Raw genomic sequence first — 14,978 nt, forward strand, 5'->3', positions numbered from 1 at the left:
TTTTATAATACGTTTGATTTCCGTGAGACCTGCATCTTTATCCTCCTTTCCACAGGTAACATTTGAGTTCTCTTGCCTGAGAGGGCAAAGTAGCGAATCAGAAGTTGGCATTACACTGAAAAATTTGTAAATGTACCTGTATGGCCATTATTGGACAGATTCTACCCCCACTCTCCATTAGTACAGATGGTTCCAGAAGCAGAGGGAAAATTTGCATTCTTCTGTGCAATATGGCAGGATTTGAGAATCTCTATGGAGATATTGTATGTGCAGTACCATGGATGAGAGAAGGACAGATCTGCTGGTAGCAGTACCAAGTCCTGATAACAGAATGTTTAACAGTACCTCAACCTAGAGAACAGAAGTCTATTTTTTTATTTGCCCCAGAAAGCCAGTCCATGATCCATTTATTAGCAGTGGATTCTCAGAAAATGGTCTGGGACAGCATCACACAATTCCAAACATTTTAATTGAGCATCAAATTATTGGGATTATCTTCTCTCTTTTACCACATGCCCATTTGTGTGCTTTTATTTTGGGATGTTTAAAAAAAAGGTTTCTAGGAATAGGTCAGCAGTGGGTGTTTATTAGTAGAAACTGAACTAGGAGAGTCCAGAAGATTTTGCACATTTCAAGTCCCAAATTCTATCTATATCAATATTTTTCATGTTAGTTTCGATTTCAGTGTTTCCTTTCCTGAAGTACAGAGGAGAACGCTCGATGTAGCAGTGAAAAACAGTGGTGGTTTCTTGTCCAAAGACAAAGGGCTGCTTGGCAAGGTAAGTTGAAAACAAGCAGATAAATGTTATTGCACTTTTAATAAAATTCTCCATGGACCTGAGCTTGCTGTTGTTGACTCTTAGTAAGTAACCCAGTTGAGACTTATCATTTTGTTAAAACAGTGACATTGAGAAAATGAGCAAATTGCTGGAGATAGCGGGAGTTGTGAAGGAAATAAAAGAATAGACACCAAATAATCAGATGGAAAATATATGCTACTGCTGAACCATATGCTAAGAAGAGCAAAAACTGAAGTGCTCTGGAAGACTGAATTTTCAGTTATTTAATCAGATAAGGAAGAGTAGAACCTGAGTCAAATCCCAGAATATACTTTCCCATAATTATAATTCCTGGGATCTAGCCATTTAACTTTTAAGGACTATTTCTGCAAATACTGCCACAGAAACCATCATTAGGCAGATTTTCTTTGCAGAGAAAGGAAGAGCCAAGTGAAGGCATTTATCAAAGTGCCCACAACAAATTCTCACTTAATCAAAATATCCTTCCTTACAGTTAAACGAGGGGGCTTTTAGCACAGCTACCTCAGCTGATTGCAGCTGTATTTACTTACGGCATTACATTATCATTTAAAACCAACAACTTTAGTCTTCTCCAGAAATTGCATTACAGCACAAATGTAAGATGCTTTCTACTGGCAATGTTGCATACCTTGTAGTCTACAACATTGTCAGGTTTTGACCTCTAAGAGCAATGTTTAAACATAGGTTGCATACAAACATGCATTTCTACCACAAGAATTTATTCTGGTAGAAGAATAGCTAGAAGAATTTCTTCTGGTACAAAAACAACCTGGGAGCTAGAATGTACAGACATTCTTCCAGCCCCATGGCTGGAGAGCTTCATAGCCAGGGAGCACTAGAGGGCTGTTGTCCAAGTAACTCCTGACTTCAGGGGAGCCCATTGACAGCCTATCCTCTCCCTTGCCAGGGAAGGGGACCAACTGTCAAATGGCTGTAGGAAGCTGCTGAAAAGCAGCAGCTGCCACTGATAATCACCAGGAGTTCCCACCCCAGAAGTATGCCCACTATTCTTCACCCCAATCCCGTCAATCAGCTGATTGAAAGAAAGTGGCCGTTTTGTGGTGGGAACCCTTCTGATTCTCCCTTGCAGGACAACAGCCCCAGTTCCTTGCAGTCCTCCAGATTGACCCAGACATAGGCGATGCGTAAGAGGGGCATGGGGGGGGACACTTGCCCCCCCTGAGATTGGCCCTCGCCAGCCAGGGAGTGGTGGGTGACTGCCAGTGCCCCCCTAAGAATGTGGGAGCACGGAGGGAAACACCGGTGGCATTTCTGGGTTGGTTGCCAGCCTCACTCCACATACTCTAGGTTGACTGAGAGCAGTGCAGAGTGAGGTGTGGGCATTTTACTGTGGTGGCAAAGCTCCTGAGCCTTACCACCATAGCACAGCAGCCTGCTTTGCCCACACAGCTCCAGGTCAGCTGGGTGGCATGGGCAGCAAGAGGAAGTTAGATGGAGCCAGGAACTGGTCTGGAGAAACTCTCTGCATGCCTGGATCTTGGCCCCTTTGGCTTCCCCTTGCCACCATCTACCACTCAATTTAGCAGCAGAGGCAGTGATTTAAAAGCTGGAGGGCCCAGGAGTGGTGTTTGGAGGTGCTCTCCCTTGTTGCCCCACAGCCCAGCTGAGCACCAGGGCACTAATTTAAAAGCCCCCCAAACCCTTTCCCCAGCTGCTAGCTTTTAAATCACCATCCCACTATTCAATCATGTGGTGGGGTGATGAGAATGAACTGGCAAAAGCCGGCAAAGCCCCCAGCCTCCTCCCCAAATCAGGGACCGCCCCATTTGAGGAAGAGGCAGAGAGTGGTGCTCTCCTCACCTTCCAGTCTATGGGAAGGGGGAAGCAGCTACACCCCATGCCTTCTCAAGACTGGGATGCCGCCAGGGCACAGGAAGGCAGGAAGCCTTTCCCCAACTTTACTCCTTCTGGACCCCAGGTACATGTCCACACATGCAGGCATGTGCTTTTGCAGCAGTTCAGATAGAAGTGGCACAAATTTGAGCTTGGGCTTTTTGCCTCACTGCACATGCCTGGACATGCACTTCATTGTGGGGCAAATTGTGCCACTTGGGGCAAAATAACCCTGCCTGGCTTCTCCTGGATCTGCCACCAGGGGGAGCTAGAGGCAGGAGCCAGCAACTGTGCTGGCCCCAGCAGTATAAAAACCTGTCCTAGCCAGCAGCTCAGGACTACTTGCTCTCAGGAGCTTCTGGGACCTAGGCACTTGGTTGTCCCACTTGGACTGCTGAAGCAGCATCCCAAATTCACTTTTTAAAATACCCCAAAATCCATGTTATTCCACAATTAGAACAAAAGAAAGAGAGACAGGGATCGATTAAATGGGCAATGTTTTATTGCTATATTTACAATGTTAAAGCAATGTGGAAGCCTACCAGTGTCTCTGCCATCATAATACAATAAATACTAAATATCTGTGTTTTGATATTTGCTTTTCGTTCCCTTATCACATGGGGGGATGTGGGATTTGCAGGAGAGAGGGTGGGAAGGCAGGTGGAGGGATGTGGCAGGATGCGGGTCAGTATGTGGGTAGGTGTGGGGGGACTATGTGGAGGGGCTGCTTAGGAGGGGTGGTTCCTCCACCTCCCACAGGGTGCAGCCCCCTCACACAGTGCATGCACTGCTCCACCTTCAGGGTCCCAGCACCACCCCCCACAAAGCCCTCCCCTCCCGCTGGCCCCCCCCAGCTCATCTCCAGTCTCCTGCCTCAGGAGGTTGGACATGAGCAGGGAAACAAGCAGGAGGCTGGAGACGATTCAGGGATTCTCCCACTCTGCTCCAGCCTCCTGATCGCTTCCCCTGCTCAGCTTCTGCCCTCCCCTAATCGCTCCCTGTCTCGACTCCAGCCTCCCACACTGCCCACAGCTTACCGGCAGTGGCAGCAGCGATTGGGGTACTCAGGGCCTCGTGGCACAGCCCCCTGTAGGGCTCAGGCCTGGGCACCTGGCAGGCCTCAGGGCACAGCCCCCTGTAGGGCTCAGGCCTGGGCACCTGGTACCCACACTGCTGCATCACTTGGGTGCAGCCTGGCTTGCCAAGGCACCCTGCGCTGTCAGGCAGCTCGGAGGCGCTGCAGCTGTCACCTGGGGCTCGGTGCCACTGAGTCTGAGCAGCCCCGAGCTGCCAGACAGTACATGGTCCTGCCTGGTGCCCTGCGGAGCTGGGCCACACCCACACGATGTGGCAGCAGCAGCAGTGTGGTTGCCAGGGGCCAAGCCCCGCTGCCCCACACTACACAGGGGGCCTGTGCCATGTGGCCCCAACAGCTGCTGCTGCAGCTGGTGAGTGAGGGCTGTGCAGGAGAGGTGGGGGAAGAACAAGTGGGACGGCTGGGGGAGCGAGAGGGGACTGGGGCTGGGCGGGGTCCCCCCATGGTCCCCTGCCCCCAATTCCTTACTTACCTGGCACGGAGCCCAGGTCCAGGTTCCCACTACCTGCACTGCTGCTTGCCCAGCACAAGCAGGCAGCATGCTTCAGCTCCAGGGCAAGGGCCAGCCATAGAAGATGCTCTGGCTGGCTACCAGTGCATCTCTGTGGAGGACTTGGGCTCTGGTTGCCTCAGGGCATGGTCTGGCACCATGCCCTGCCCTGCCTTTCTTCTCTGGAGTATTTTTTGATACTTGAATCTCCAGGTATCAAATTTTGAGCCTGTGCTGCAAATTTGCAGCGCAGGGAACGATTTTTGTTCTCAGTGTGCATCTTGCAATGTCTCAAAGGAGTCTCTCTTTTGAGATGCTGCAAGAGGCACATGCGTGTCTGTGTGGATGTGCCCCAGGAGGAATTACACTGGAAGAAAGTGTATAGTTCTTTAGTCTCCCAGGAGACACTCTCCTGCATAGGCGCTGACTCTGGGTGTTCAAGGGCTCAAGCCCCAGCCTGAAAAATATTAACAGGTGCTTAGCACCCACAAGCCATGTAGGGCAAGCCAGGTTGAAGTATTGCACTGCGTCTTCTGGGCATGTGTGGGGCTTGGTGCAGAAATGGGGGGGGAAGGGGAGGGAAGCACCTACTGGCAAAAAACAAAGTTGGCACCTGTGCTCTCCTGAGACCAATTTAACCTTGACTGCTGCTAAGTTATTTTTTTCCTGGAGTACCCATTTCTGCTCTGGGAGGAAAAACATGAAGATCTGTATACTTGTGGTGTCTACCAGGAGAATTGTGATTCTCCAGTAGAGACTGACCATCGTACATAGCCTTAAATCCATGCACATTTCCTTAAGCACTCTTTATCTTTCTTTTCAGTTATTGATACCTCTGGCATCTGATGAACTCTCCAAAGGTTGGACAAAATGGTGAGTAAAATGTCTTCTTTTTTTTCCCAAATAACATAGTTGTATTTTAAATAACTTCTTCACTCTTTCCCTTTTTAGGTATGATTTGACAGAAGAAGGTACAAGGCCACATGTTGCAACCTAGACATCCATGGACCCTAGGATTTCGCCCAGCAGACTTTTGCCAACCTTTATATATTTTAAAAGCATTGTTCCCACAGATGTACCAATATTATTTTTATAGCTTCATTGATTTTAGTTATTAGACACACCTCAGTAGTTTTAAAACACTTGATCATTTTATGTAAACTTAGCCAATCTTATTGTTAAACTTTGTATTTTAAGTTGCTAAACTATTTTACACGTTACTGTAATGTGCAATAGTACAGTAGAGTAACCTCTTGTGTTTAAATTGAACTTTATGGCCGTTGTACCTTTCAGAAAGTGAAAGTGGTTGTTCCATTGTTTACCTGTTTGTTTTGTATATCATCAAGATATACTGCATTGTGTAAATATATACTATTTTTTTAATAATTCTTCCACGTTGTTTTAAAGTTAGAAGAAAATTAGATGAAGGGCATAAATGTTTTCCTCTAAATGCATGCTAAATTCTTTGACATATGTTTCTTTTTTTCTTTTTTTTTTTTGTCTTTGCAGCAAAATGGTTTTAAGATAAATATTTTGAAGGTTTTTCTTTTTCCTTTTTTTCTTTTTCTTTTTTTAAAGCCTGAAAGACTTTAAAAAGGTTTAATTATTAAGTTTAGACAGTGCGTTTCTGGCCTGTAAAGCTAGGAAAAAGAAAATGTAAAAAACATAACATTTTAATATTTATATAGAAATATGTTATTGGAAAGTCATTCTAGAGAATATTATAAACAAAGTTGTTTAGAGCTGAGAATTCTATAAATATTGTATAAAAGAAGATTGTCCTAAATCATGATATATAAATCTGGGTTTTCATTTGATGTAGAAATGAACACAGTACAATATTTTATTATGGAGATTCACTTATTAATCCTTTTTGCTATTTATTCCCATAACCCATAGTACCAGACATGTGACCTTTTGAAGCTATGACAAGGACAATGACCTCCCGTGTTAGAACCTGGTCTCATAACTAACCACTTGAAGAAGTTTCCTAACTTCATTGTCATTACATTGACTAATAAGTCATATGAAGTCATCTGTAATTCAGGCTCACCAAACAGATTACTGGTAGTTTTATTATACTGAATACAGTATAAAGAAGAATAGAAAAGGGAGAGAATGAAAAAAAATTCCTGAGTTGAAACTCTTTCTACAGTTGCCTCAAAGGTACCAGGTGCCTGAGGTAACACTCTTTCAGTATGCCATCTTTTAGGTAGATTCCCTGTGAAATACTGGCGTTCCAGAGAAATATTACCATAGTCTGCTGCAAGAGCAGAGTAATTCATGCACCCCAAGCAGAAAGTAGCCAAATGAAAAATGAAGTCAAAGTATCACCATAAACATTGAGTTTCCTGCAGTTTATCGGTTTGTGCCACTACAACCTTAAGGTTATGAATCGCAGAGAGATTTGTTTGTATAAAATTAGTTTTCCATTTTGTAAGCTTTTCAGACTGTTATAAAAATGTACATTATGAATACAGGAAACCAGACCAGCTCCTTCAGAGCTGCTAGGCTCATGATCTTGGGTAAATATGCAATTAGACATGAGAAGTATATTATTCAGTCAGGATCTAGAAAATCTCTCAGCCGAGAAAGAACTTTTAAGTCAGAATAATAATCTCCTGAAAAATTAGCTTTATAATGACATTACTGACAGAACCTTAATTCTAGGTGTAGAATATACCTACATTGCTAGATATACCAAAGTGCCTACCATAGATGTATCCTGTTGTCTATCAAAATTATGAATTAACTAATTTTAGTTTGATGTCAGTCTGTTTTGTTTTCACATGGCATATCTGTTACACATGCGCGCGTGCACACACATACACACACACCTGCAGACCTGTTACAGTAGTAGCCTTTTATAGTGAAGTTGTTTTATTTTATAGAATGGGAAGTTTTGCCTGTGTATAGACTGCAAGACTGGACTGTGGAGACAAGGGCTCGTTACGCCCATAAGAATGTATGGTATTTCCCAGTTGTTGGGGGTCACTAGGAAAGGCTTCAGTCTGTATCAGGGGTTATGTATAAATATGTACACGCATCTATACACATACAATGGACTATATTCTGATATATAACTTTCCTTGTGGAATAGTTATCTGTTTAAACTTTAATGGAAAGAGGGACAGAGAGAATTGCTGTAGATGTAAATGAAGGCATAGGAAGGAAAATGTGATGTAAATAAGTGAAATATAAATCAGTGACGTGTCTTTCGCTTGAGTTCAGCCCGCTGCAAGGAAAGATTTTTGGAGTATATCTAGGTGACAACAATGGATAACTCCATGACCAGTGACACCAATGGGTTCATTCCTTAGCTAAAATTAATCTCCTAGCCTTGTTCTCTGCTGTAAGTCTAAGTGTTCAAAGACAAAAAAGCTGCACATTTTGCCTTCTATATTCCGTAAGGGGAAAATGCTGTGTTTATGTAAAAGATGAGATGGTAGCATAAATGCACTGAGTTGATTATAGAATTTGCAAGTCAGACTTTGAGAGTGGCTCAGCATCCCTAATTGGACATGATTCTCAAGAGAACCTGGCTTCCATGTGGGTGTCTAACCTGAAGAGGGCATGTCTTCAACATAGTTGAGCACATAAGGCTCCTATTGCCAGTAGTCCTACTGGGCACTGAGCTCTTGAAAATGTTACTTTGGATGAATACAGGGTCAGATTAAGAACCTGTACTCCACCCACAGTAACAGAAACAAATCTTGCAGTGTGATAGAGTAAAACATGGCTCCTTCTTAATGCTGAAGCGGGAGAGAAGGACATGAAGATGCATCAATTTTCCCTTTGGGCCCCAAAACCCGTCTGATTAGCAAGTCCAGGTTTGCATGTCAGCTAATTAATCTGTGTGGTTTGTTTCTTTATCCTGTGCCTTATTTCATGAACATGTAAAGGTGTTTAAACCATTGTTTAAGAAACAAAATCAAGCCTTGCTAGTTGTATTTACTGACACTGGAACAGTTTTGAGAAGTGCTGTGCTTTGCTGACAGGAAAACCCACACTCAGTTTGTGTAATTTATGCTTAGATCATCTTGTGTCCCTTGGATTTGTGTTAGGGGGATTAATCTTTTGTTTTGAATCCTTCATCAGAGCTGCAGCAACTGGTGAGTTGAAATGAGAACAAAGGGTAATCAGTTTTGTTGCATATTGCTTTTCTTGCTCATGTAATTCTACGTTATGATGCATGTATTTATTCAATAAACAATTCATCTGGAAGTCCATGTGTTGCATTTCCATTTTGTGCAGGTCCCTGCAATAGTTTAATATCTTGAAAAAGTGTCTGTACATTTTCTCAACCAATACAGTGCTTAGAATCATAGAATCAGTGAGTGGGAAGGGACCTAGACAGATCATCTAGTCCGACCCCCTGCCATGGGCAGGAAGGAGCACTGGGGGTGGCAGGGGTCATAAGACCCCAGCCAGGTGCCTATCCACTCTCCTCTTGAAGATTTCCGGGGAAGGTGAGAGCACCACCTCTCTGGGCAGCCTATTCCAGGCTCTGGCCACCCTTACCGTGAAGTAGTTCTTCCTAATATCTAGCCTAAACCTATCCCCCCTCAGCTTGTGGCCATTGTTCCTGGTGACTCCAAGGGGGGCCCTGGTGAACTTCTGGTTTACTTCTCTAAGGTGGGTGTGTATCTATTATCTGATTTTCATGGAAAAACAAAGAGGGCATATGATTTGCCTAAGGCCTTCCTGCTTATTACTAAACTGGGGTTAAAAGCAAGGCTTTAGTTTTTAGACCCATTATTCAGTGCTCTTAATTTCTGCTTTCTCCCAAAATGAGAAACTGAAGAAGAGAACTGTCAGAATTGTAATATGTTCTATACTTCTGTTAGTCTTCACTTCCTGGAAGGATACTGCAAGGTGAGAGAGACTTTGAAGAACAGGAAAATAAAATGATAACTTGTTAAATATGTATTTTAGCTGTAAAAATAAGAACCTGTTTTGAAATCCTCAGGGTCTGTTTTTTTAATGACCTAATTTAAGTTGCAACTGAGAATTGGGTTATTCAATAATTTTTTTAAAACACTACTGGGTGTTCCTGTCTAATTATAGCATGTTCCCCATTATAGCTGGTAGTGAAGAAGAGGCCAATGTGGGACTCAGGTAGGGATTAGTGTTAAATTCTGTGAGTTAGTAGCAGTGTAATTACTATACTGCATTGGACCTGAGGTCCACCTTGTCTCTCATAGTAACAGTATCATATGCATCCAGGGAAGAGAGGCAGATATGGATTAATGGCCTCCACATTAGGTCTTACTCTAAACTTTATTAGAGAATGGCATAAGCTCTGAAACCTGACGCAGATCGCTTCCAAATTTTTGACAACACTTCGTGTTTCATGGCTACTTATTTTCTTTACTAGTCTTTTGTAACAGGCCTTTTCAAAGGCCTTTTGGAAGTTTAAGTACATTATCAAAACCCTTTTTTTCTTTGTCCACTATTTCATTGACATTGACATTGTAAAACAACTGTTTCCTCCTAATTTGAAATATCAGGGGGGGTTTTCAGGAAAACTTTCCTACATGTGTAATTCTGACATTTCAAACTCTATGGGTGCCTCTACATGTTGCTCTATGTCAACATAGTGATGACCTACATCACCATATGGTGTGCTACAGCAACATAGCAATCATGTGGGTTTACATATGATTGCCAGCTATGTCACCGTAGTGGCATGCTCCCTTGGTACAGCACACTCCTGTGACAGTGTAGCAGCAAAACTAACCATGTACCATGTGCATGGTGCAATAACCATGTATATGTTTCCTAATACTTTGCTAATATGAAGTCAGATTGTGTTGTGTTACTAGAATAACAGTTCAGGAAAGGAGAAGGGGAGCAGCAAAGTTCAGTGTAAAGACTGTTGCTTGTGATGTGTCACAAAAAAAAAGCTGTTTTATAAAAGTTTCAGCACTCAGTATTTACTCCTTAGACAATTATTTCCCAGAGAAGAATAAAAAAATGAGTTTGCTGTAGAAGTACAGTTATGGAACAATAGTTGTTGATGTTCAGGTACAGTATGAAGAAATAGTATTGCAATATTTTTTCAAATGCTAGTACAAATGCAATGGTTATCAAATTGGTTGAAAAACTTGAGAAACTGAGGCATAATTCAGTGCTTCATTGAAAATTTGAGAAATTATTAAAATTCAGCACATTGTCATATTCAGCTACATCAATCAAAAAAATGGGTGCTTATCAAAGCTGTCAACTAACAGCTGGTTTAGCCGTTAGCTAACCAGATGCTTAAAAACCACTTGCATTCCATTTTACAGTAATCATGAGTGATAATTTTACATTTTATTGTGCAGTTTCTTTCTACTGCTAGCTAACAAGTGTTTATTGATTCTGGTTGGGAAGATGGTTGTAATATCTTAAGTCAAACCAATTACTTTGATAGGTAAGTTTTACTGGTGCATTTAAAAAATTGAATTAGAGTAGATTAAACAACATCTATAATAAAAACACATTCATAAAAGATAATATGTTTTATACAAAGGAAAAAAGGATTCGACAGTAATGGAGACTATAAAGTTTTACTATTTCACAGGGGTGAATGAAATTTCTCACATAAAGTGCTTCTATGTAGAAGTTTGCAGAATAATAAACTTGGTTTAGATTCCTGAAAAAATGTTGTGGTCAGAACTCTACCGTTGTTCAGAAAAAAAAACCTTTGATGGCATCATAAGCAAGCTTTTTCCACTTGGCTAGTGATGTTTAGAATAAGCTTCAAGCCACAGGTAACTGGTGCCTCCCGAGTCTGGGGAGGCACCAGATTGCCGATGGGGGGTGGTTCCCCACCGCAGCCAATTGCCAAGCCAGCGGCAAAACCAAAAGTGCACTTCCTTCCAGTTTTCAGCTGGCACTTCCAGGGGATGCACAGCTGATCTCAGGGGGTGCACATGAACCCACAAGCACCCCCCCACACATTGCCAATTATTGCTTCATGCTATCACAACTTAACTCATATTAAGATTGTGACCTATGATGGGCCATTGAAAGAAGCTGATTTCAGTGGCATGTAGCCATTAACAAGGGGAACTTAGTTGGATGTGGAATGAGACTATTACAATGCTCTTGGGTAGTCTTAAGACTTAAAGACCATTTCAAGGAAAGAAATTTGCATTTGTGATTATTCTTATTCATCTTCAGCAAGATATTTCACATGCAAGTGCCTGTGTGGTGTTCACACTTCATGGTATTCAGCTGTTTCCTAGATTTGAGGACAGAGTTTGGATATCTTTTTACTGTTCACCAGCTTTGTGATGTTCAAGATGTTTACAGGGATAGATTACACAAGATAAAGACTGTTTTGTTAGTAGGACAAATTTGACCAGACTGCTGGAAGGAAGTCATGCTTTATGATGGCCATGGAGCATGATTAGTGCATTTATGCCTGTAATAAGACAGTCTGTCCCTTGACAAGGAACAGCTGGCCTTGTTCAGAAAGTCCAGCTTTGGGGCATTTTCAACATGGGGGAGTGTTCCACAGGGATCTCTAAAGGCACCCAGAAGAGAAATTGAGGGAGACAGAGAAGCAAGTTGTAGACAGAACAGCTTGCTGCAAGGAGGGACTGAGTTACTGCAGGCTATAAGGAGTAGCCAGAGCAGAAAGGGGTTTTCTTCTAGTATCATGGAGAGGACATGGAGGTTTTGTATTATTTGTTCACTTTAAAAAGAACTGCCTGAGGAGCTCATTAGGCAGTGAATTCTCCTGCAAAACCAGGTGGCTAAGTGACCTGCTTACAATGCCCAACAGAAAGCACTCCTGTTGGTGATGTGCTCATTTCCTGGCTGGTACTTTACAATTTTTTTTTTTTTTTTAATGATCACAGGTCTTCATGTTAATGAGCCAGCGCTTCTTCCTATCCAACCAAACCATTTGAACAAAAAAATTTACTTTCTTTACAGAAAAGTTGCATTCATTCTATTCGGACACAAAGTGGCTTAAATGTTCAGAAAGCCTATGGAAAACCAGGCAGTATAACCTGGTAGGAGAGACAATGGCTTTTAAGTAATTTGGCTAATTTGCTTAAGAGGTTTCTGATCCACATTGGTATTTTAAGAAAAAAAGTAGTCTCTGTATTTTATGGGTTTTAATAACAGTCAATAAAGAATAAACTTAAAAATAGAACAAATTTACCATAAATGTTCTATGATAACCATCCACTAAAGTAATAATTGTACAGCAGAATTGCCCCATCCAGGTCACCATTAGAATCAAATAAAATCAGTGTCTTAATAGTGTTCTACACTTGTTTGTATGCCCATGGTATGACATTAACATGCATTCACATTCATGCTTTAACAAATAGAGAAAAATGATAATGGGAGCTGTTTCCAAGTTTTCAAAATAGAGAGAAAAAAAGAAACATTCCTACTTTAACTTGCATGGCCTTTTGACTTGCATCAGACTCTAAGCAATTTAAGGGATGAGGAAATGGTGTTAGTAATAATCTGTAGCGCACACTTAAGGTCTTCCAGGCACTCAGTCTGGTCATAGTAGCTTGTATTATCCTTGGCTCCTTGTTTTGTTTGAGCATCTTCAGAAAATACTAATATTAGCTTCTCTGTGTTTTGCTTGTTTAAAACACCATCCTCTCTTCTGTATTGATCTTCAGCAAAACATGATTCTGGGTCGTTGTGAAAAGATCCTCCTTTAAACTGGCACTCTTCTATTCATCACTGCAAACACAAGAAATGTGAGCTTCAGACACAGAATGGGGTAAACAGGAAGCAATTCTGAGGAAGCTTCTGCATACCATTTTTAGAAGTTGGGGAGTACCAGATGGACGGAGTGAGTGGAGGAAGGCAAGAACATGGTCATGAGAATAAGAAGACATTGCCCTTTGCCCAAATGCTGATATTTTAATGCATCATCTTAACATTTCTTAAAACAAATGTTGCCTCATAGCAACTGTTTCATCACTTCTTCACCAGAGGATACAAAATGCTGAACTACTCATTGCAGCATTAACTTGAGGACTGATTACCATATTTTCTTGAATACCACATGCCCCAGAATATAATATGCACCTTGTTTTTGAAAAGCAGAATAAAGTTTAAAATATTTTTCAGAGTTATGGCCGCATAGAGCAGGGACAGAAACTAATCTTCAGGTGACTCAACCTCCCTTTCCTACTTAACTAAAGATGAAACCCTAGCTTCTGCTCCTAAATTCTGGTCTCCATTCATGACTCTATAGTTTTGAAAAGAGCTAAGAGTCTCCAGGGCTGTGAAATAAGGGGAGGGAGAGACCAGGAGTATCTAGCATACCCAAAATTGCCCTATGAAAAGTTAGCTTGACTAGTGGAACATCAAGACCATTAGAAAGAAGATGTGATTGTTAACACCTGTGGAGTGAAGAACAATGAGTCATTAAGTCAATTGGCTCCCTCAGCTGCCTGAGAGGTGATGTCATAGCTGCTGCATTTTGAAGGCAAAATCAAACTCCGTAATTCTAATGAGGTCAGAAAAAGCAGTTTATCTTCTAGGTGATAAAAATAGGGACCGAAGGTAAGGCTTGGAATAAAAGGAAGTGAAAGTCTTTTCCTTCCATTGAATGTTGGTCTTACGATTTAAAATTGGGAAAGATAAAGGCCTGAAGCTTTCTTCCTTTTCTGTCTTCTTCCTCCTACATCCCCAACCCCTGTATTCCTCCTGACTTTTTCTCATGCTCTGCGTAGTCAGACTCAGGCTGTGTGGGCTCCTGGGAAGTGGAAAAAGGAATAGGAAGAGTGAGCAGGCAGGGAAAAGTGATTATAGAATAAACAAAAAGGACTTAGTAAATGAAAGACTAGGCTGAATGAAAGCAGAGAATAGAGGAAGAAGTAATCAGCAGGATAAACCACTTGTATCTTAAAGAAATGGGTTTGTTTAACATATAAAAAGTTAGAAGAGCTTTAAGTCATCTTTGAGTCTGTCAGTGAATCTCCCACTATGGGGCGGGGGGCATGTGGTGCATGCATCCACACGTACACCTCTCACACAAACTCAGAATTCGTAGGCCCTTTTGTACAGCAGGGTGAGACCTCATCAGACATCAGGCTGCACTCTAAAACCATCCTGTCTTAAACGTCTATTCCAAACCCACATGCATCTCAGCCACAAAGCATTTTGTAAAAGCAAGACCTGAAGCAACCTACAATCTACCAGAGTTCAAAAACAGGAGCGCATGCCAGTGCCAGTGCTTTCCTACTGCAAGGACAGAGAAATGTGTCTGCTAACATATGACTAGAGAATCTAAGGAGGAGGATCATGCTGGAGAAGAAGGTAAAACCCTGCACAGTCCTTGCCAGTCTGATCTAGGTGAAAATTTGCTAAATATGATCCCTGATATCAAATCTGGAAATCTACTTCAGTTTAGATGAAAGAGCAGGATCCTTCAGTAACATATCTGAGAGCACAAGCAAGGGTACCAGTGTACCCCAGTCAAAATGTTTGCCTTTACCTGTGGCCAATAGCCAATAATTCAGAGTCAATAGGTGTTATTAATAAGGTATACTGGATCCAGCATAGGGACTTACGGCATAGTAAAGCCTCACTTCCACATTCTTCAAAGCAAGTAGAAAAACACTATTGTGCAAACATTTACGCAGACCAGAGGCTTTGCAAACATTTACGCAGACCAGATACCAAGACCCCTATAGTATCTTCAGTTGAGTAAAAGACTAGACTAGGTCTGCACAGAACTCTAAAACCT

At 42.0% G+C, this 14,978-nt stretch overlaps 1 protein-coding gene across 4 annotated transcripts in view; it reads left to right on the forward strand.

The window, feature by feature from the left end:
* Positions 1-8,485, forward strand: part of ESYT2 (extended synaptotagmin 2) — a 147,889-nt gene extending 139,404 nt beyond the window's left edge. For all 4 annotated transcript variants that reach the window (XM_090047595.1, XM_090047596.1, XM_090047597.1 and 1 more), the window contains 3 exons: positions 674-779; positions 5,085-5,134; positions 5,213-8,485. In XM_090047595.1, coding sequence (XP_089903721.1) covers positions 674-779; positions 5,085-5,134; positions 5,213-5,258 — 202 coding nt within the window. In that variant the 3' untranslated portion in view covers positions 5,259-8,485. The remainder of the gene's footprint in view (positions 1-673; positions 780-5,084; positions 5,135-5,212) is intronic.
* The last annotated feature ends 6,493 nt before the right edge of the window (positions 8,486-14,978 follow it).

Source organism: Crocodylus siamensis, chromosome 5 (genome assembly GCF_052110815.1).
Source record: "Crocodylus siamensis isolate JL-2025a chromosome 5, ASM5211081v1, whole genome shotgun sequence".
Taxonomy (NCBI): Eukaryota; Metazoa; Chordata; order Crocodylia; family Crocodylidae; genus Crocodylus; species Crocodylus siamensis.